The 22357-nt window shown below is 39.2% G+C and overlaps 1 protein-coding gene and 1 pseudogene across 2 annotated transcripts in view; both read right to left on the bottom strand.

Moving 5' to 3' along the window:
- Positions 1–741: 741 nt before the first annotated feature.
- Positions 742–22357, bottom strand: part of LOC129366210 (noelin-like) — a 33503-nt pseudogene continuing 11887 nt past the window's right edge.
- pierce1 (piercer of microtubule wall 1) overlaps positions 21455–22357 on the bottom strand; it is a 7112-nt gene continuing 6209 nt past the window's right edge. For both annotated transcript variants that reach the window (XM_055039932.1, XM_055039931.1), the window contains 2 exons: positions 21762–21840; positions 21455–21663 (listed from right to left, as the gene is read on the bottom strand). In XM_055039932.1, the coding sequence (XP_054895907.1) occupies positions 21472–21663; positions 21762–21840 (271 nt within the window). In that variant the 3' untranslated portion in view covers positions 21455–21471. The remainder of the gene's footprint in view (positions 21664–21761; positions 21841–22357) is intronic.

Genomic DNA, 22357 nt, shown 5'->3' with positions numbered 1-22357 from the left:
TCCTCCACATCTTCAAAATGCTAACCAATGTTTATCAAGCTCACATGTCTGTAACTGCAACCAGCTTGTAAACTACCAGAGAAGCACATTCATGAACTTGAATGGATAAGTTGCAACTAAATATGTTGAAAGCTGCAGGGAAGCTGCTCTTCCTGCAACGTCCTTCAGGCCCTTTGAGAAGAAAATATGTCTGAATGCTTCACAGCCAATGATTTGCCATTCGACAAGTGATTTTGTGCTGAACAAAGAATTGGACATTTTAAGTGAACTTACCTGATTACATTTGTTTTCATCTAATTCTTAAAAGTCAATGTTTACTTTTGCTCTGAAGCTATTTCAAAATAAAAGCCCCAGCTGGAATCTGCCTTGACATGACTGACGTCTCTGACAGAAACAGAGTTTAAGTTGAAAGGGATTGTGAGCAGGAAATAAAATGGAAATGGCCCCAAATGTCTGAGCCCAACCAGCTCCCACTGTTTTACCCTCTTTGTCCACAATTCAGTATTTAAACTTGTTTGGTTTTAATGAACCAGCCTGACAGCAAAGCTATTCTCAACATTTTGGTGAACCGGCAGTGGAAATAATCCTTCATCCATGTCACTTGGTGGATCACTTGTTAGACCATTTGCAGCTTGTGAAGAATTTTGCAGTTCTTGATCCGATTCCAATCATTATTTGTGGTTCTTCCTTCTTAGTGATTTTTGCTCCCATATCAATAAAAGCCAGAAACTCCTCAGTCCACACAGTTCCCACTTTTATTTGCGTAATCTACACAAAACAGTGAAAATGTTCATGTCGATTCTTGACTTGTATTAATATTTACACAAAATTTACACAAACCAACAGAATAAACAGTCAAACTGCTAACCATATGTAGAATTAATGGATCCATTTGGATTACTTTACATGGCACCAAACAACAAAATAAACTAAATCATTTCACAAGCCAATATATGACTATAAAAAAATCTGCTTGTATGTAAAAAAAAAGAAGAGGAAACACACCATAGCATATCACCATAATTTCAATAAATGTTGATTTTTGTTATTCAGCAAAAAAGGGTTTATATTTCAGTAGAAATGATGTTTTACAAACTTAGCTGATAGAAGCACAGAAAGTCATACAAAAAGTTACAAACTTCTGCTTATCCTACAAAACGTTCTAACAATACTTTTTTTGCAAAACAGAACTTTAATAACTATTGCTGTTTGATATGTTACTTTAAAAAAAATCACAACATTCCATTTTGAATTGGAATCCGAAAGTTATACATTCTGAAAAAATACAAACAATCCAAAGAAAATACATTTATTCAAACAATTTGTAATTTAGAAAGCAATTAACATTAGGGTCTAAAAGGAAATGTTTGAGGAAAACAAATCAGTCCGTTTCCTAAAGTCTTTAACAATAAAGTTACATTTTAAGCTCTAAAAGTTAACAGTTCAGCATTTTGTTCCATATTTTCAGTACCAAGGAAATTTCTGGACTTGGGGAATTATAAAAACAAGGAATATCTGGTTGGTTTCTTAAACTAGAAACACTTTCATTATGTTTTGGTTCCTTAAAAAAGTATTTTTGCAGCAGTTTTTGAGAATAGAAATGATTTTAACAGCTTGATTAATAATTTCCAGACCAGCATTACGGTTTATATGACTTATGAATGAAAAGAGAAAGGTCTGGGTAAAATTCACAAAATAGTTCAGGACTTTCATAGTTTTAAGAGTGCTGTTTTTTATTTGTCCACACCTTAGTGTCACAGTGTCTCAAGCTAAGAAACACGTCTGAAACTCTGTGTCCAGACAGGTTGCAGTGAGGAACAGTCTGTTTTATGATTCACTTCAGCTGTGAATAACAGTTTCAGTCAGTCATCCTTTTTCCCTGGAAGCACATTAATTATCTGAATGATTGATTTTGTCTTACAATTGTGAAAGGAAATGTAGAGTCTTATGTGAGAATCATATCATATTGAGCTGTGACACAGAGGAACAATGTCCAGCTACTGTATTATGTGATGAAGAGTTACATTATACAGAACTTGGTGGCCGTTGTTCCAGGCATAAAGTGCTCTGTCTTTAGGGTTGTAATCGAGCATGGACAAGTGCCTGTATTTGTTGGTCAGAGGGATGTCAATGTACTCGTAGGTGGAGGAGTTGGTAGAGAAGGCGTAGTACACCTTAGTTCCTCCAGAGTAACCGTTGGTGACATACAATGTTCCGCAGATCATGAAGGCCTCACCGGCACTTCGCTTTGGTGGTTGGTGGTCCAACTGCGGATTATTTGAAGAGTGTTTGGATTTAATTTGCTCAGCACAATGTTGCCAGCATTTTGATTGGTTGCATACACGGCCCAGAGCCCCCCCTCGTCCACCATGAGGTCGATATCAGAGGCACCTCCCCATGAGTAATGGTACGAGTTTTGGAAACCGGCATCGTCAAGCTGTCTGGAGCGGCTAATGAGAGATGTGCTAAAGTCAAATTTAATGATGGTGTGACTCTGAAACTTGTTATAATAAATGGATCCATTATAAACAACTTGGCCAGTACGGACCACGGATGAGGCAGGCGATGGGACGTAAAATTATCTGTTGTCATGAAGTCATACATGGACTGGTACTCCCTGACAAAGCGATTGTTGTGATAACCATCCATGTACCACACCTGTGAGAGAAATGAGCAGAAAAAGCTATTTAACTGTTTACATCATCTTTGAATTATTGACCATGGACACAAATTCTGGGTTTGATGAAGAATCGACTTCACCAGGAGTGAAATGCTTTGGCAGGTTGGATCATTGTGTGAACTTCATTTTATACTCTCACCATACTTTCACTTATGCCAACTTTATTTATCGTCTTTCAGATTAACAACAGGAGATGGAATGAATGCACTTGTATTGTGATCAATAAATTGGAAATGAATTGTTCACAACTGGCTTTTGAGATAAAGCTAATTTAAATATTCAACACATCACATTTCCAATGCTAAAAGAGTGACAGCAAGACAAAATGTCCTCTGTTGTTTTGGTGGTTTCTGTTCTTGTGAAACTTACTCTGTTGTCTCCAGCTGAAGCCAGGGTCGGTCATCCACGAACCAAATCTGGACCCAGATGTTTTAATTGTAATAGGTTCTGATATCCGGTAAGTTCCCCACAAGCTGCAAAAATACAGAACTACATGAAGAATGGCAAGATAAAATGTGGAAGACATCAAATCAAGTAGAAAGTAAACTTTGAAATAATTATATAGGTTTATTGAAATGAAAGGACTTTGGATGCCAATCAATGAAATTAGTTGTAGTTTTACGTTACATTGTTGCTTCATTTGCATGTTCAAAAGATAATTTCTTTGTAATTATCCTTTGGCCTCTAGTTCTGGTTTGATATTCTGGTTTAGATTTAAAAGGTCTTTTGATCCTTAAGGTATTGAACCTCTGTGTTATTCTTGACATTTACAACCCATTTCCTTTTTTCTTTTCTAGAATATTGCCAGAATTAGAAATATTCTGTGAGCAGTGATGCTGAAAATGAAGTTAGGACTAAACACTTTAAAGATGCTGTTTTCATCTGAAGTGACTTCACTTAATGCAGCATTTCTAAAAGATTTTAAGGAGAAAGAGGAGCTTAGTTAGTGGCCTAAAATGATCATGTAAGGAGAAATGTCGACTATGCTGCGTTGCGATGGCATGATTAAAGCTGAAGGTACAATCCAAATCTCCAAAATGGTATTTAGAATCTGAAAAACACACAATGCACAGGTATTGAAGATCTTAAAAACAGATGAAATGGGAGTGGATTGATGGGATTTCCAGATATAAAAAGATGAACTTACAGAGTCAAAGTGCTAAACGACATCAGAGCATGTAGTACCAATGAGAAGATCATTAAGAAAAAAGTGAGATTCACACTCCTCAGTGGAGTCTTCAAGGAATACTTTGGTTTGATGAACATGTTCAGATCTTGTATAACAGGTGGAGGTGACATAATGTCAGTCATTTTCAATCAAGGAAACAATGAGATAATGCAGCCTAACCTCAAGGCTGCATTATCTACTGATTTTCATTAGCTTACACCAGGGGTGCCCAAAACGTCGATCGCGATCTACCGGTCAATCGCAATCTACCGGTCGATCGCGATCTACCGGTAGATCGCGATCTACCGGTCGATCGCGATCTACCGGTCGATCGCGATCTACCGGTTGATCGCGGGGAGGTTTTGAGTGGATCTCTGCAGGACGCTGAGAGCAGCACTTCCTCTTCTGACAGACTTATCAAAAATATTCACTAAGATCCAAAACGTTGTAGCTTCATTAAATAATAATAAAGCCTGAAACCTGATATCGTAACGGACTGAACGTTTTTAACGTAATCTTTGCTCGGCTTGCGGGGCGCAGGCGGTTGCCACAGCAACGGGTGTGCTTAACGATAAAGAGAGAGAGAGTAAAAAGGTGCGAGAGGTTCTGAGTTGTTCGGGTTATTTTACCTTTGTTTTCCTTCGCTGTGCTTCATCACAGTCGCTGGAGTTTCTGAACGTTCAATAAACGACAGACTTGGACTAATGACCTCGTTCGTTTGCAGTAAACGTCACAACCAACATCAAATAGGACAAATATATTTGATTAAGTTTTAACAAACAAATGGCTTCCACAATAATTGTGTCAAATTACATTAATTATATCCCAAATTCAGAAGATTTGCCTTTGGTTGCTCTTTGGTTCCTCCTATCAGTCTGCAGTTTCTCATAGTGACGTCATCAAACCAAATTTCAGATCCACCATAACTGACTGACACCTGCTGGCCTCAGGTTTACAACCAGCTTCTGACTGAGAAACCAGTAACCTGCTCCCAGTGTCAGAATCTCACTGAGGAAGAAACTGCATGAGGTTTTCTATCACTTTATCATTTCTGATCTATATTTGCATAGAAAATGAGTCAATAGGGTTTCATTTATAATTTGTATGTCTTCATGTCATGAGGTAGATCTCAGCCGGCTGATGAGAGAAAAAGTAGATCTTGGTCTCAAAAAGTTAGAGCACCCCTGGCTTACACCATCTCACACAACACCTAGAAACTACTATGTTCATTTTCTGTTATTGACCAAAACCCACTAGTACCTGGGTTGTTGTGTCTAAACTATGAGGGAATCGTCAGAAATGTCTCCAGAAGACAGAAGTTATTCTTGTGATCCCAAAATGAAAAGGCTAGAAGCAGAACTGTATGGAGGAATTTTTCTGCCATAATTTGAGAGCAAACATTTTCACTTTGAAAGCAGGACTTCATGTCTGTGGCACTGTGCTTTCTCAAACCTTTGCACTGAAACCTTGTCTTTGCTTGACTCAATTCATTTGCAAACCTCTCTGCTCACTTACAAAACAATAGATCCACAAAACCAACAATGTTACAATGTAGTCACAACTTTATTATCTATCATTATGTGCATAAATATCTAGCTATGTCTCTATCCAGTATTATGTTGAGTGGTAACATGATTTCATTCTGTGGATCCATTTTCTTTGGTTGGGTGAACAAACCATTTGAATTCACTAAAGCCAAATATTTGAATGAAAAGAGATTCATGATCAAATGAAAGGGATAAAGTGAAAAGGTTTGATCTAAACTGAAGTGAACAACAACATCATGAAATACCCCAGAATCATAACTGTGAAATATAAATATCCTTTTCAGCTACATAAATTATTTAGTTTTAGTCATAAAAATATACATATATAAAATATTGATATGGTGACTCCCCCAAGTGACTCTTAATGCAAGTTTCAGCAACATCCTGGAATAGTGTGAACCTCTGGTCATTATAAAGTAACCCAACTTTTAAATGATCTAAAGTGTGAATCTGTAGAGTTGTACTAAAAACAATCTGACCAGAGAGTCTGACCTTTATGAGGCTTTGTGAGGCTTTGTGAGGCTTTATGAGGCTTTATGAGGCTTTGTGAGGCTTTATGAGGCTTTATGAAGCTTTGTGAGGCTTTGTGAGGCTTTGTGAGGCTTTATGAGGCTTTATGAAGCTTTGTGAGGCTTTATGAAGCTTTGTGAGGCTTTATGAAGCTTTGTGAGGCTTTATGAGGCTTTATGAAGCTTTGTGAGGCTTTATGAGGCTTTATGAAGCTTTGTGAGGCTTTATGAAGCTTTGTGAGGCTTTATGAAGCTTTGTGAGGCTTTATGAAGCTTTATGAGGCTTTGTGAGGCTTTATGAAGCTTTGTGAGGCTTTATGAAGCTTTGTGAGGCTTTATGAAGCTTTGTGAGGCTTTATGAGGCTTTGTGAGGCTTTATGAAGCTTTGTGAGGCTTTATGAAGCTTTGTGAGGCTTTGTGAGGCTTTATGAAGCTTTGTGAGGCTTTATGAGGCTTTATGAGGCTTTGTGAGGCTTTATGAAGCTTTGTGAGGCTTTATGAGGCTTTATGAAGCTTTGTGAGGCTTTATGAGGCTTTATGAAGCTTTGTGAGGCTTTATGAAGCTTTGTGAGGCTTTATGAAGCTTTATGAGGCTTTATGAGGCTTTGTGAGGCTTTATGAAGCTTTGTGAGGCTTTATGAGGCTTTATGAAGCTTTGTGAGGCTTTATGAAGCTTTGTGAGGCTTTATGAAGCTTTGTGAGGCTTTATGAGGCTTTGTGAGGCTTTATGAAGCTTTATGAAGCTTTGTGAGGCTTTATGAAGCTTTGTGAGGCTTTATGAGGCTTTATGAAGCTTTGTGAGGCTTTATGAGGCTTTATGAAGCTTTGTGAGGCTTTATGAAGCTTTGTGAGGCTTTATGAAGCTTTGTGAGGCTTTATGAGGCTTTGTGAGGCTTTATGAAGCTTTGTGAGGCTTTATGAGGCTTTATGAAGCTTTGTGAGGCTTTATGAAGCTTTGTGAGGCTTTGTGAGGCTTTATGAAGCTTTGTGAGGCTTTATGAGGCTTTGTGAGGCTTTATGAGGCTTTGTGAGGCTTTATGAAGCTTTATGAGGCTTTGTGAGGCTTTATGAAGCTTTGTGAGGCTTTATGAAGCTTTGTGAGGCTTTATGAGGCTTTGTGAGGCTTTATGAAGCTTTGTGAGGCTTTATGAAGCTTTGTGAGGCTTTGTGAGGCTTTATGAAGCTTTGTGAGGCTTTATGAAGCTTTGTGAAATCAAGTCCAAAACCAAAATGAATTGGGAAGGAATTTTCAGATCCTGGCATTACAACATATCCCACCTGCGCTAGCTCATTAGCCAGCTAACATGGCTAATGACTGAAGCTACATTCACACGGCACGTCTAAATGCTCAATTCTGATTTTCTTTGCATACTTGTTCATGTTGCCAATTAACCCTGACCACAATGAGTCATTTTACATCCACAGAGCAACGCTCTATTTATGAAAGGAGTTATGGATGGAGAGTTTTACAGTTTTCAGTATGTTTGGATTTTGTTACTGGGAGGAAACCCTAACATCAAAGATCAAATCACAAAAGAAGTTAATAAAAACAGAAATATGATTGGAAAAACTAATTGTAACATGATGTGCTTTACTGACATTAATCTTTCATAAATTTATAATCATAATTTTGAGTAAGTGTTAACATCCTGATTTACCACATCTGGCTTTTTCTGGCACAGAATTATGATGAATGTCTCAAATCAATAACAAAAAAGGAAGAATAAAGAAAAACAATGTCATGTCCTTTCAGATTGCAGATGCTTCAAAAACTACTCCAAACACATTGTGGAAGTGGCACAGGTTGAATTTTTTGGGGCCTGCTCTACTGTGGCCAAAATGTTGGATGTGGATTATATGTTTCCCTGCTGTGTGAATGAAACCCAATTACTTGACTACTGCCACACAAACTCACACCTACAAGTGTCACAACCCCAGTGAACTGAGAGTGTTCCTGTGTGTCTACACACCAAGCCTCTGCATGCAGGCGCGCAGACGGTTCTCCAGGTCCATGACCCGGCTGTGGACCTCCTGGTAGTCCAGTCCTCCCAGTTGTTCCTGCAGTGATCCCAGCAACTCCGTCACATTGGCTGCTTCCTCTTTAAACTGTCGGACCAGCAGAGCGTCTGCCTTGTAGGCTTCCAGAACCGGGATGAGAGGACGCAGCTCCTCCATCTTGGCTTTAATGGACTGAGATAGAAAATAAAAGGAACTTTTAAAAGTATTTTTTGATCAAATTAGTTGCATAAGAACGCTGTGGCAATGGACCTATATGGCACTCATTACTTATGACAGAGATCGATTGATCAATGGAAGGATCATCAGAAGAAGTCACGTTGCATCACAGTCATGTCACCTTCACATGATTTTTCTATGTCAATCATTTACAATCAGGCTCATAAAATGATGTCTGAGTCACTGATCTGCAGCCAGTGCAGATCGTTTCCCACTTTGCAGCGTCTTCTGTTGTCAAAGGTTTTATTTTTAGCGCTCCGTCTCTGCATGTCTCACTGTATCAACCTGCTGCATTTTTCATTTCTCATCGGACTTCATGGGTGCAGCTACATCTTCATTTTTTCTCTGACTGTAACCAAAATAGGAAGAAATCATTTTACTGGATTTCTCCTTTACACGTTAAATTTAAATTCCAGTTTTGATATATAAAAACATAAATTTTACAAAAATCCTATTCTGCTGCCCTCACCGATAGTTTGTCTTAGAGAGACTCGGCATATCTCTGAGAGCTGACCATATTACTGTGAATAAATAATGGAAGTTAGACATTTTGGAGTCATTTTCTCTCATCGTTTATTGACTCGCCTGTATTTAATCCTTATGGGTGATTAAGGGACATTTCATTTACTAACATTCATTTTGTCACTGTCATAAAGTTGTAGTACACTGACTGACAACATGCTGGCTAATATAGCCAAACATATATAGGCACCGCATACATGCCTATAGAGAGAATAAGACTATTGAAGAATTCCTGGAGGTCAGGATTAGGGTCAGCGTGTGCTGCTCCTCCCTCTCTGGTCGTCCCGGCAGAATGATCATGTCTGATTCAGATGATTGATTTAGAACGTTCAGTGAAGTTCTGGTAAAAACCTTTGCATTTGCATCTAATGTTTAAAAGCAGGAACAGGCAAAATCCTGCAGTGAGCCACAAGTTCAGATCAGCTTGATGTGACTGAATTTCTCAAAATGCTAACATTTCATTTGACGACACAAGCCATTGATTAATTGTTGTGATTTCAAACTTAAAGCCTCTTCACTTGTTAGTCATTGACAAGCTGGTGTGTTGGTACCTTGTACTGCTTGGCAATGTTGCTCTCATGTCCATCCTCAACTTGTTTGAATTTGTTTTCAAGACTTTTCAGCTGCACCTCCATCCTCTCAACAATCTGCATGTCCCTCTGCGTCCGTTGGTCCAGAACCTCGATAGACTGACTCATGTTTTGAACCTGCATAGCATAAAATCAATACATGGTAACCTGCATCATTCGCTGTATTGTTCTGAAATGTCAGAAGTAAATGGATTAAGAGAAGCCATAGATGAGTGCTAAGAGAAGCTGAAGAGGTAAAACCAAACAGAGTTCAGAGAGAACCAGTTACGGCCTTAAAGAGAGTCAGGTGTCTGTTACCGGGAAAACTCATCCTGATTGATCAATCAGCAGGAGGCCACATCCTGCACAGAGGAAGAAGGAAAAACCCTCCTAACAGATTCATCATCATGGCGCCTTGGCCTGGAAATGCAGAGCAACCACTGTGAACTTGAAAAGAGTTTTCCCATACTCACATTTTAAAAATGGTGAAAATGTACTTGCTCATTTATTCCATGTTGAAGCTTGAAAACTTCAGTCGCTCAAGTGGATCTCTGGTAAAATCATGATTTTTTTCTTTGTATTTATGATGAACTTTAAAAAACCAAAGTGCTGTACAGGTACACTAAAGTGCAAAAGTAAAACAATAAGGTTAAAAGGAAAATCAAAGAAGTCGGTAAACAAATGCTGGCCTAATGATGGCGCTCTCTCAAGATGGCGCCCCCAAGAGTTTTAGAAGAGAAGATCAGACCATGCAGACGATAGAGACCGAACTGGGACTGGAGAAGCTCCTGGGAACCATCAAAAGATTTGGGTCAACAGAGTTAGGAGTACGCAGGATCTGTCGCTCGAAAAGTTCAGCAAGATAAAGAGGAGCCAGATCATTGAGGCATTTAAAAAGTAAAACTAAAATATTAAAACCCGTTCTAAAAGGAACCAAAATCAGGTTGATGTGTTCATACTGTCTTGCCTCAAAGATGCAGAATGGTAGATGATGGCACTTTGAACAATTATGGACCAGCGGCTAAAGAGTGACACGTGCCTCAACGCGGCCGTCACAGGGTTGAGTCCCGGCTTGTTGACCTTTGCCACATGTCTTCCGTGTCTCACAGCCCACTTTCCTGTCTGATCACTAGTAAATATACAGGCCACTACAGCCACAGACAAACTAAAACAAAAAAGAGTCATGGAAAGGAGTCTGGAGCGTGTCAGCTCATTCACAGTTTCTATGTACGGATGCAGTTTCATCCACATTCAGAAAAGAAAAAAAGCATAAAAACTGAGATGAATTACATGAAACAAATTAAACTGCCATCATCAGAAGCAGCATAGATTTTTGTCTAACTTGTATCTTTCTGCTTGGAAACCCTTCAGTAAATCCACTGAGTCCAGTGACTGAATTTATTTCAATTTCCATATTGAAGAAGATTCTGTGATTTGGGTTTTAATGATTTTAGTCCCAAACATTCAATATTACATCATAGAAGATGCAAATTTATTTATCACATGGGAAATCCAGGAATCCCATAGCATCCATAAAGATTATACATAAAACGATCAAGTGATGAAAATCTGTGTATGATGATCACAGTGTCCTGTTCAGTGACTCCATGGGAACAAACACACTGAATCTTGTCGCATGGAGTAGAAGGACCATTGTTAGCAGCGAGCTAATAATCCAACATCTGCTACAGACAGCAATACTATGAGCAGCTGATTTGAGTTCTAACAGTGAGGAAGCGTCATTTTCATTGGGAGAGGTTTTACCTTCTCCAGCAGTTGTCTGAGTTGTTTGGTTTGAGCGTCTCTGGAGCACACCGTCTGCTGTGGAGCCACCACCGTGCACACACATCTTCCTTCGGAGTCCTGAGCAGAGCTGTAGACCTGCCATCCCTCCTCCGGGGGCGAAGGACCCGCCTGAACAAAACCACAGGGAATCTGGGAATTCTGCCTCCATCTGCTGCAAGCGACATGTCATTTCCCTTTTCCATGAACAAAATTCAGACTGAAACTGGTACATGAGACTGTTGAGTTGAATAAACTTAAACTGAGGAGGATGTGACACGTCAGCAATGGGATTTCCTCCAACAACCCGCTGGCAGACCATCTCAGACAGAAGCCAGGAAAGTTCAGAGCAGGAAGAGAAGAAGAACCGACAGATGGGAACATTGACAGGGGTGCTGTGGTGGTGCAGGGGTTGGACACGGTCCACATGGGGAGGCCTTGGTCCTCTGTGCAGCAGTCACAGGTTCGAGTCCCGGCCTGGTGGACTTCCTTCTCCCGCTTTGCCTACTTTCCTGTCCTAGCATTTTTAAATAAAGGTCACTAAAGATGGTAACATTGACATCTTCCGGAGCAGCAAAACCAGCAGAAATCCAACAAACTGGAAGAACCGCAGGAAACATGTGGTCACACCATCAATGCAAAGGTTCAGAGGTCGACATGCAGCTCCAGAACCCCCTGAGCTACCAGTGGGGTAACCCCCTAAGAATAGATCTAGTCTTTCATCATTGTATTTTTTAATATTATGTAGAACACATTTGCTAAAAATAATGCTCCATTTTTTTACAGTCTAAATAACAAAATAACTTCAACTATATTAAAGCATAAGACGACGCCACACAGATTTTGGACGGCATCCAGGAAAGAGACATGCCACTGTGGTCTGCAACCGTTGTTCATGTACCTTAGGCGACCTTCACTCAGCAAGACCCAAATCGGCTTTACTGCCCAAATTCAACCCAGATCCAATTTGAATGGCTGATTCCAATCTTTTCACCCCAATAAAATCTGATCGGTTCCTCTTCCATGCAAGGAATTAAACTGGATTTGAACGTTCTCAAACGTCTCCAGGATGAACGACATGCGTCAAAACTCTGCAGCAGAAGAATCCAAACAGAATCTAAACGTCTGAAAATGATCATAATGAAGTAATGAAAGCAATCTGAGTCAGTGAACGGGTCACATCCCAACCACACCAGTTCTGGTTGGAGTCTACAACCAAATAGAACCAGGGTAAGAACCGGATCAGAAGCTGCAGTCAAAGCTGCACTGAAGGGTGTAACTGCTAGCTGTTAGCTTTCTACCAGCTTCCTTCATCTGCTGACCGTGCTGTCGCTCTCAAGCACTTTGAAATCCATCCGAGACGGCGGCCATCTTTACTGCTACAAACAGAGCAACGCTGGATGGCGGCCATCTTTACTGCTACAAACAGAGCAACGCTGGATGGCGGCCATCTTTACTGCTACAAACAGAGCAACGCTGGATGGCGGCCATCTTTACTGCTACAAACAGAGCAACGCTGGATGGCGGCCATCTTTACTGACATCATCAGAGCGCAGGAGCCAGCTGATCATGTTGCTCATCTATCTGAAATTTCATCGTACATGAAAACCTGATAGGTGAGCCTCAGAATATCATCAACATCCGCAGAATTGTAATTTCATTTGAAATTATTTATTGAACCAGGAAAATGCTTAGAAGTTTCTGGACTTTCTGAAATGTGCTGCCCTCTACTGGCTGGATTGTTGAATTGAGTGAAATGGATCAGAGAATATATTTGATCAGAAGAATCATTAATCAAACAAACTATGTCTAACAGAGAAATATCTCTGACAACTACAAACAAGAACAATGTCATGAAAGAGCAGAAAGAAAAGCAAACAGCAGAACATGCAGAAAAACATTTCAGTTCTGAATTTGAGTTACCAGAGAGAAGCGAGAGCCAATCAGCAGCAGCTGCAGGAAAACATTCAGCAGATTCTCCTCAGACCCCATCACTGCCTCCCAAAAACATCCAGCACCGACAATCAGCACCGATCCGCCCAGAGAGCCGGCTCTTTGCTCACCAGTTCACCAGTTCACCAGGAGCTTCGATGATGCAACAGCTAAAAGCAGCCGAGACAAAGCAGAAACTCCAGATCAGAGGGGGAGGGGCTAACAGACAGATCTGAGGAAGAGGAGGAAGAGGAAGATGAGCTGCCTCTCTGGTTCTTCTTCTTCTTCTTCTTGAGTTTTTGGCGGTTGGCAACAAACTTCTAGTAGCATTACCGCCACCTACTGGTATGGAGTGTGGTTCATATTGGTCTAACTCTCTCTCTCTCTCTCTCTCTCTCTCTCTATATATATATATATATATATATAAACTTCTACAAGGTAAATATATTCTTTCTATACCTATCTATACACACACACACATACATATATATTTATATTCTACTCATCTATATCATACACATATTGACCAACATACCTACTAAAATCAAATTATATGAAATAACTTTAGTTTTCTTTAAAAATTGAATAACTATTTGTATATATTTGCTCTGCAAATTCTTCCTCAAACTATCTTCTAAATTAATTTTTTCCTTCATACTTTCAAACTCTTTCCTCATGTAACTTCTCTCTCTTTGATATTTATGACATTCTAATATAACATGTTCTATTGTTTCATATTTTCCACCATCCTCACATTTACCAGTTGCATGCTTTTGTATTCTAAAAAGTGTATAGTTAAGTCCTGTGTGCCCAAATCTTATCCTTGTTATCACTCTTTCCTCTTTTCTATTTCTTCTTCTCTTTCTTCTTTCTCCTACCGTCTTCTGAATTTTATAAAACCATCTTCCTGTTATTTCTTCATCCCACCATCAGTTTTTCCTTAACTATACTCTTTCCTTCAGCTTTACTTGTTTTAACTATGATGCTAATAGGGTTTTAAATTTCCCCCTTTGCTATTTTATCTGCCCTCTCATTTCCTTCTATTCCAATATGTGCTGGAACCCAAACAAAATTAACTATCAAACCCATATTTTGTATTTTAAATAATGTATGAAATATTTCTAATAAAATGTCCATTCTACTATCTGATTGCTTATTTTTAATACTTAATAATGCAGAGCTTGAATCTGAACAAATTATTGTTTTTAATGGTTTTATTTCTTCTGCCCATTGTAAAGATATTAATATTGCCATCATTTCTTCTGTGTACACTGATAATCCGCCTGTAATTCGTTTTCCTATTTTTATATTGAATTCTGGTTCTACAAAAGCTATTCCTACTTTTCCAGTTATTTTTGATGCATCTGTATAGATTTGAATATAATGATAATAATTGTTTAAATGTACCTGTACTGAACTACTATCAATGATGAAAGATTTATCCTGTTTCTTTTCCATTATTGTCATATCTACTGTTGCCTCTGGTAGAATCCATGATGTTGGTCTAATTTCCAAACTACTCATGTTAAAATCTTTTATTTTATTTTCAATTGTCCATCCAACACTCCCCGTTTCTTTCGTTTCTTTTTCCCAACATGGTTTTAAAATTTTCCTAGTTGGATGATCCAAATTATTGCTTTGTAAATTTAACCAGTAATTTATTTCCAATCTTATTCTTCTTAAATCTAACGGCATTTCTCTCATCTCTACTTCTATTGCTGCTCTTGGTGTGATTTTAAATGCTCCTGTACATAATCTTAATGCCTGATGTTGTATTACATCTAATTTAACCAAATGTGCTTTAGCTGCCGAACCGTAAACAATACAACCAAAATCTATGTTAGCTCTTATCATACCTACTGTATATAAATCTGTTATAAGGATTTATCCGCTCCCCAGTCACTGCCAGACAAACATCTCAAAATATTGAAGATTTTCTTACATTTATCTACAACTTTTTGAATATGTACATTCCATTTTAGTTTTTCATCAAACCATAACCCTAAAAATTTCATACACTTTGCTCTAATTTTAATTTTACTTTCTTGTTTATTCTTTTCCAAGTAAATATCATTACTTTCGTTTTTTCTACTGAAAACATAAATCCTCATTGCAATGCCCATCTCTCTATTTCAATAATGACATCTTGTCATTTTTTAACAATGAAACCTAAATTTTTCCCTCTTTTCCAAACCGCTCCATCATCCGCGAAAAGTGAACATCCCATTTCTTTTATTAATACCTTTAAAAATATCATTTATCATAATTGAGAACAATAACGGATTTAATATTCTCCCGTGTGGAGTTTCATTTTCTACTGTATAAACTCCTGATATTGATTCTAACTTGTATTTTTCTATTTATTAAAAAGTCTTTAATCCATTGAAATATCTTTCCTCTAATGCCCAACAAATACACTCCTGATCAGAATCTTAAGACCAGTCAAAAAATTGCAAGAATTTGCATTTAGCACTATTCGATCTTAAGAAGGTTCTAAGTAGAGCTTCACAATGTTAAAAGAAGAAATCAACATAAGAGACAAAACTTTTGAGCAGGGAATTAATTGAAAACTGCATTTATACTCAAACATGATTTTTTCACCTGATCAAAAGTTTAAGACCATAGCTCAAAAATCCCCCAAAATCCCCCAAAACAGAAATCAAAGTGCCAAAAAAAAAAGGACTCAGTAATGAGTAGCTCCACCATTCTTGTTGATGACGTCAAACAATCGTTTAGGCATGCTTGATGCCAGTGTTTCCAGGAGGCTAGTGGGAACATTGCTCCAAGTGTTGAAGATGGATTCACGAAGGGCATCCACTGTCTGGAACTGATGTCCATTTTCGTAAACTTCCCTTGCCGTCCATCCCCAAATGTTCTCAATTGGGTTTAGATCCGGGGAACATGCAGGATGGTCCAAAAGAGTGATGTTATTCTCTTGGAAGAACTGCTTTGTCAGGCGGGCGTTGTGAACTGCAGCATTGTCTTGTTGAAAAACCCAATCATTACCACACAGACGAGGGTCCTCAGTCATGAGGGATGCCTGCTGCAACATCTCCACATAGCCAGCTGCTGTTTGACGCCCCTGCACAACCTGAAGCTCCATTGTTCCATTGAAGGAAAACGCACCCCAAATCATGATGGCGCCCCCACCACTGTGCCGTGTAGACAACATCTCAGGTGGGATCTCTCTGTCATGCCAGTAACGTTGGAAGCCATCAGGACCATCAAGGTTAAACTTTTTCTCATCAGAGAAGACAACTTTCTTCCACCTTTCAATGTCCCATGTTTGGTACAGCCTTGCAAAGTCCAAACGGCCAATTCTGTGGCGTTGAAGAAGACGTGGCCTTTGAAGACGTTTTTTGTTTCTGAAGCCCTTCCCTTGCAGATGCCGTCTGATGGTTATCGGGCTGCAGTCGGCACCAGTAATGGCTTTAATTTGGGTAGAGGATCGTCCCTTATCTTGACGGACAGCCAATCGGATCCTGCGGCTCAGAGCTGGTGAAATTTTTTTGGGTCTACCGCTTGACTTTTTTGTTCCATAACCCTCAGGTTAGTACATAAGTTAACTTTTAGGTTAAGATAAACTTAGATACAAATCCAAACTGGGACAGCTGGTGACTCTCTGAACTTACATAAATTCCTAATCAGAAAGCAGTCTTATACTCCCTAAGGAACATTTCAGACAGGGAGTGTATTGGCTATCAGGGCAATAAATTCTTTACTCAGGGTTGAATAGTTCAGGCAAACATTATAAACTATAGAAGTCTGTTACAACATATAATCAAACATATTGGTATATTTCTTTAAGCATTAAAAAGCATGTTTTTAATTAGTTAGTTTTAGATTCAACTTATAGTCATTATTTAGCATTACATTTTGTACAAGCTTGGTTAAAAAATACAAACTACTTTCTTGTGGAATCATTTGAGGCAGAAAACTAAAACAGACAGAGGTCGTAAATTTAGCTCAGGGAGAGTTGCAGGAGACGCCTGGTACGGCAGAGACCCAGTTTGACAATCCATAGATCTGCCTTTGGGCTCTTTAGCAGGAGGTAATAAAATGAACATTAAGACAGCCCACACAAAGCAAAACACACCTCCTAATGCATATATTTAAATGAGGAGAATACACATTATTATAAAATGGTTTGTTTCACAGCAGAAGTTCAAATCTCTTTGTGCTGAGTGAGAGTTTCCCGGAGGATGCATCTTCTGTAATTTTTTCCCTTTTTACTCAGTTAATTGTTTCTGTTTTGTCATGTCTTGGACTTTTGATGATCTAGGTGAGATGATTATTGTAAAGTTCTTCTTGCATTGATTTTCTCTGGATAAAACTCTGAATATCTGAAGTCTGACGTCGTATGATTGCTCTTTCTCCCTGGACACGTATACAGACACAAGAACCTAGGACAGAGAATTAATTAAAGAGCTAAATCAAGTTAATCCTCTTTTTTAATTCTTAACACTACCTACCTACTAATACCCTACTACCTATCTCCATTTCCAACTGAACCATTCATGTACCAGTTTATGCTCAATCCGCCTTTTCCAATTTCGATATGTTATTTGTTTTCTCCCCAATCGACTCCTTCGCCTTTCCGGTTCTTTCAGATTTTTTCTCTTAAATGTGAATTTTTGAACTTTTTCAATGATATCTAGAATTAAAATAATAAAATTCATAAAACAAATAAAGATGGAAAGTTTAGTGATCAATTGGCTTTGATTGATTATCTCCAGATTATTGATCATTTAGAGAAAACTATCAGGAAGTTAAAATCCTTCAGCAAAGCAGATTCTGCTGTTCAGGTTCCCTGATGATCCAGATTATAATCTCTATAATCAGATCCCTCAGAGACCTGATCGGTTCTGATCGGTCCAGAGGTTCCAGCAGAACAGTCTGGTACCACAGTGCTGGTTCTGCTGGTAGAATGGGAGGAACCTTCAGTCCCAGTCTGCTGTATTCAGTCCATTTCTATAGAATTGAGTCATAATTAATGTCGCCTCCAGAATCTTTGCTGGCAAAACGATGAATGTTCTGAACTTGTTCAGCACTTTATCAAGTCCAGAGGACTCCAAAGTGAGCTACTGGTGAGCTACTGGCTGGAAGCCACGGCGCCGTGGGGCAGTCTTAAAAAAATTATTTTCAATCCAATCATGCAGATATCAAAATTGATCCCAGTTATCAATTAGAACATAAAGATTAATTAATTATTCAAAATAGATTTAAGAAGTTTTTATCTAAGGAAACAGCAGCACCACTCCTGAACAGTAGGGGGCGACAGTGGACAGGAAAAACTCCACTTTAACAGGAAGAAACCAGAATCAGAATAAATGGGCGGTTTGAGAAAACTGAGTAGATACACTGATGATTATTTTTGATGTTCATAAAAGTAAAAAGTTAAAATCAGAAGACAGAGTGATGAGGTGGTGGCAGCATCATGCCAGTTCAGCTGGAAGGAAAGTTTTAATCCTCTGTTTTCAGTAATCTGGAACTTTCTACATTTTGATGACCCTTTGATGGCCCCCCTTACCTCCCCCTGACCTCCCACTCGCCCCCTGTTGGGCCCCCTGACACCCACAGCAGGCCAGGTGGCTGAAGTGCCTTGCCCAAGAACACAATGAAACCAGCAGCACAGCTGGCGAACTCCTCCCACCACCATTGACTTCAATCGTTCTCACTTCCTGTTCAGGTTTTCTCCCATTCACTCAGATTGCCTCTGGTACATTTTCCACCAGCCAATCGGGAAACAGAAAGAGACAATGCTAATGATGGTGCGGTTATTCTGTGGTGCTTTATAATCAGGAAGTGAAGGAAGCCATGTGTTGGATCAATTCTTCTCTCTTGACAGTGGAAAATGGTGGCTGTGAAGAAGTTTGATTAGTATTAAATGATGTTCCTTTATGTGTCATATGAATGTAATGTTTTTTGAATCACAGTCAAGGTGTTTTTCTGTGCAGTTGGAAACGGTGAACAAACTAATGAACCAAGATGTGTCTACTGAAGTAAGTTTCCAGAGTTGCTGAACTTCCCCAGATAGTTATTTGGGAACTGGCTGTTTTTCCCGTGGCCTTCCCTGCATGGAGATAGAGTGTTTAGTTTTCACATTACAGTGAATGAACATACAAGGTTTCGTCTATTTTGCTTTGTTTCTTTTGTTTGGTCTTAGAAGATTGAGTCTCCGCCTCGGTAGTAAGGAGAGATGAATAAAGTAACTATGCAACTCTGAGTTCCTCAGAGCGGATCCTAATTTGTGCCTAATGCAGTGTATGTTTGCTCTTCTTCTGCAGATGTATTAAAGATTGTTTTTGCTCCCTGACTTTTGTCTGGACCTCAGTCTCTGAATTGTGCACTTCACATGGCTTACAGCACAGATACCTTCCAGTTAGCAACTCGGCATCAAGCTACCTGCACTACAAATGTCACAATCTAAAACATCAACAGAGGCCACGCCCACAGGAAGTAATCAGTTCTACACTTTCTTCATACAAGCGGTCTGGGCTTCCTGTTGAGAACCAGAGTTTGGTTCCTCTAAAGAAGACGGATTATCCCGGCAGCCATCTTGTTAGTCGTTGCTTCCATCCTCAGAGCTGCTTGGTCTGTTTCAGGATTCAGCTTTAAATAAGTCCAAAGCCAGTTCATGATAGGATGAAGATCTCTGATTGGAAATAATATTTTAAATTATTTTGCTGCAGAGAAACACTTGAACTGTTTGAAACCAACATTTTCACTGCAGCTTCTCTGACTTCAGGACAAAGCGAGCTAAAACTCCGGCAGCAGGAGAAGAGGAGCAGAGATCGCCTTTAAATAAATCATGTTCCTCTACGGGTTGTCATGGAAACAGTATCTCCATCTGCAGCAGGCGCAGCATGGGAGTGTGCGTCAGATGGTTGTCAGCAAGATTCACACTCTGAGTGTGTTGGACAGAGACCAGCAATTCTGCCAGAGAAGAAGAAACAAGCTGTTCCCCATAAAATGAAACTAAAATTAGTTCATATCACATGTTTTATGACCAACTGATGAAAAACGTCTTTAGTCTCCATTACAAACATTTTGTCCTGGAACAGTAAACAGCATAAAATCAATGTTTTCATCTTTGTCGTTAGTTGTTTTCGAGAGAATCTGAACTAATTCCTGCTTTAAAGCTCCAGATGAAAAATACATGTTTATGTTTCATAAACATTTGAATGTCATTGTATAAAACAATTAGCTTGTTTTAAATTGCTGGTGTCTCATGTTCACATGCTTCCATGTAAAACATCTTTTGATAACATTTGACGCCCCCACACCGCTGAGTGATTTTGAAGTCTGCATATGAAACGCTGTAGGTAGACAGAATATGGCGTTGATCCAGAATGGCTGACTTCATGTTAGGTAGGGACAGAGGCTCCAAGACACTTTTGTAGATTTTTCTAAGATACAGACATGTAACAAATTTTATGATTGTGTTTCAAAGAATTTCAAATTAGGCCACGCCCACCAAAAATTGGACTGCATTCCGGTTGGGGGTGGACAGCGATCCATCCTAATAGGTGCAGCTCAGCTGAAACATGGTAGTTAGAACCAAACATATCAGAATGGCGTTGATAAGAACAGGCGTCTCAGAAAACATTTTCCAGAATGTAACAGTACAACTGCAGGACTCAGAAGACACAGCAGATGGCAGCATAAATGCCTTTCCATTAACTACCATCGAGGAAATGACTGTTTCATATTTCAACAAGCACCATCTGTGACTTGGCTGCCATGGCCACACCCACCAATGAAAACTCTTAGCGCTTTAAAGCAAGTGAGACCAGCTTGTTTTCTGTCATCTCATACAAGATCACCTTGATTAGGTCAAGGGGGTCACTTCCTGTTCTGAGGAGGCGGGGCTTAGGCAGTGCCAATTGACCTTTTTATGTTAAAAGTTATAACATTTTGTTGGCTTTGTCGAGTACGCCAAGTTTGCCACGCCCCTAACACATAAATACAAGAAGTCCATTTTTTGATAACTTTTGAAGCCCGGCCTGAATCCTAACCAAAAATGAAGCAGATAGGTCAAAATCCCTAGGAGTTTTTTGGAATTTGTAAAAAATTGCAAAATTTTCCCTTTGACCCAAAATGGTCGCCTCCCTGTGCATTTTAGGGCAACATCAACTGGACTTTTTTTCTTGATTTGAGGGATGTCCTGAGCTTCAGATCTCTACAACCTAAGGTTCGTCTTATCTCACGCTGTGGAGCAGTTTGGCCCCCCGCTTGTGATTTAACTGAAATCTGAATATTTCTGGCACGGGGCAATTTTGGTGAAAGTTTGTTTATTTTTTAAAATATGTTAAGGTGTACAGAAATATTAAGAGATCTTGTGTTGAAGGCTTTTGTTACACAACACGAGAAAAGCATCAATTATTCAGGCTTGAAGAATAAGACAGATTTTAAAAATGGATAAAAGAAGTAAGCCTCAGGATGACACGGCAGTGAGCTTTGAACAATGCTGACATCTGCTGGTTGAACTGGAGTAATGCGCACAAAACTTTCAGAGAGCATGGAGTCATTTATTGCTGGAGGCTCTGCATTGGTGTCCGTAGAGATACACGTGCTGCAGGTGGTATCTCTTGTTCTGGGTTTCCATGGGATGCATGACCCGGCTCCGGTTCACTGCCGTGTTGAAGCCCTGATCGCGTTTCATCCCGAAACGCAGGTAGTGTTCTGAGAAGCGGTGAGACATCACTTTGAAACCAGTCTGAAACAGGAAGAAGTGGGTCCATCTGTCATTCTTCTCCCCTAAATCTATAAATCAAAAGCTTCAGATCAACTAATGAAATGCTGAACTCGTCTCACTTGCATCTCATGAACTGTTGGTTTCTTGCTGCCGTATGTTTGGTTCGAGGTCCGATATAAAGGATGACTCTTCCTCACCCTGAGAACCAAACATCATTTTCATCAGGATGAAGGTAACAGGCTTCAGTAATGGAGCATCGACTGACTGAGCACAGCTCTAATCGGCACCGAACCAAAGTACAAGCTGAGACAACAGCAGAGCAGTCTGTCCTTAATGTGGGCTCACAGTACTACAACCACTACTACTATTACTACTACTACTACTATTACTACTACTACTACTATTATTACTACTATTACTACTACTACTATTACTACTACCACCACTACTACTATTACTACTACTACTATTATTACTACTATTACTACTACTATTACTACTACTATTATTACTACTATTACTACTACTACTACTATTATTACCACTATTACTACTACTACTACTACTACTACTATTACCACTATTACTACTACTATTACTACTACTACCACCACTACTACTATTATTATTACTACTACTATTACTACTACTATTATTATTATTACTACTATTACTACTATTACTACTACTATTACTACTACTACCACCACTACAA

The sequence above is a fragment of the Poeciliopsis prolifica genome, unplaced genomic scaffold (assembly GCF_027474105.1).
Source record: "Poeciliopsis prolifica strain line A6 unplaced genomic scaffold, Auburn_PproV2 SCAFFOLD014, whole genome shotgun sequence".
NCBI lineage: Eukaryota > Metazoa > Chordata > Actinopteri > Cyprinodontiformes > Poeciliidae > Poeciliopsis > Poeciliopsis prolifica.
The sequence above is the reverse complement of the archived record's forward strand: the minus strand, read 5'-3'. Positions and strand labels throughout refer to the sequence as shown.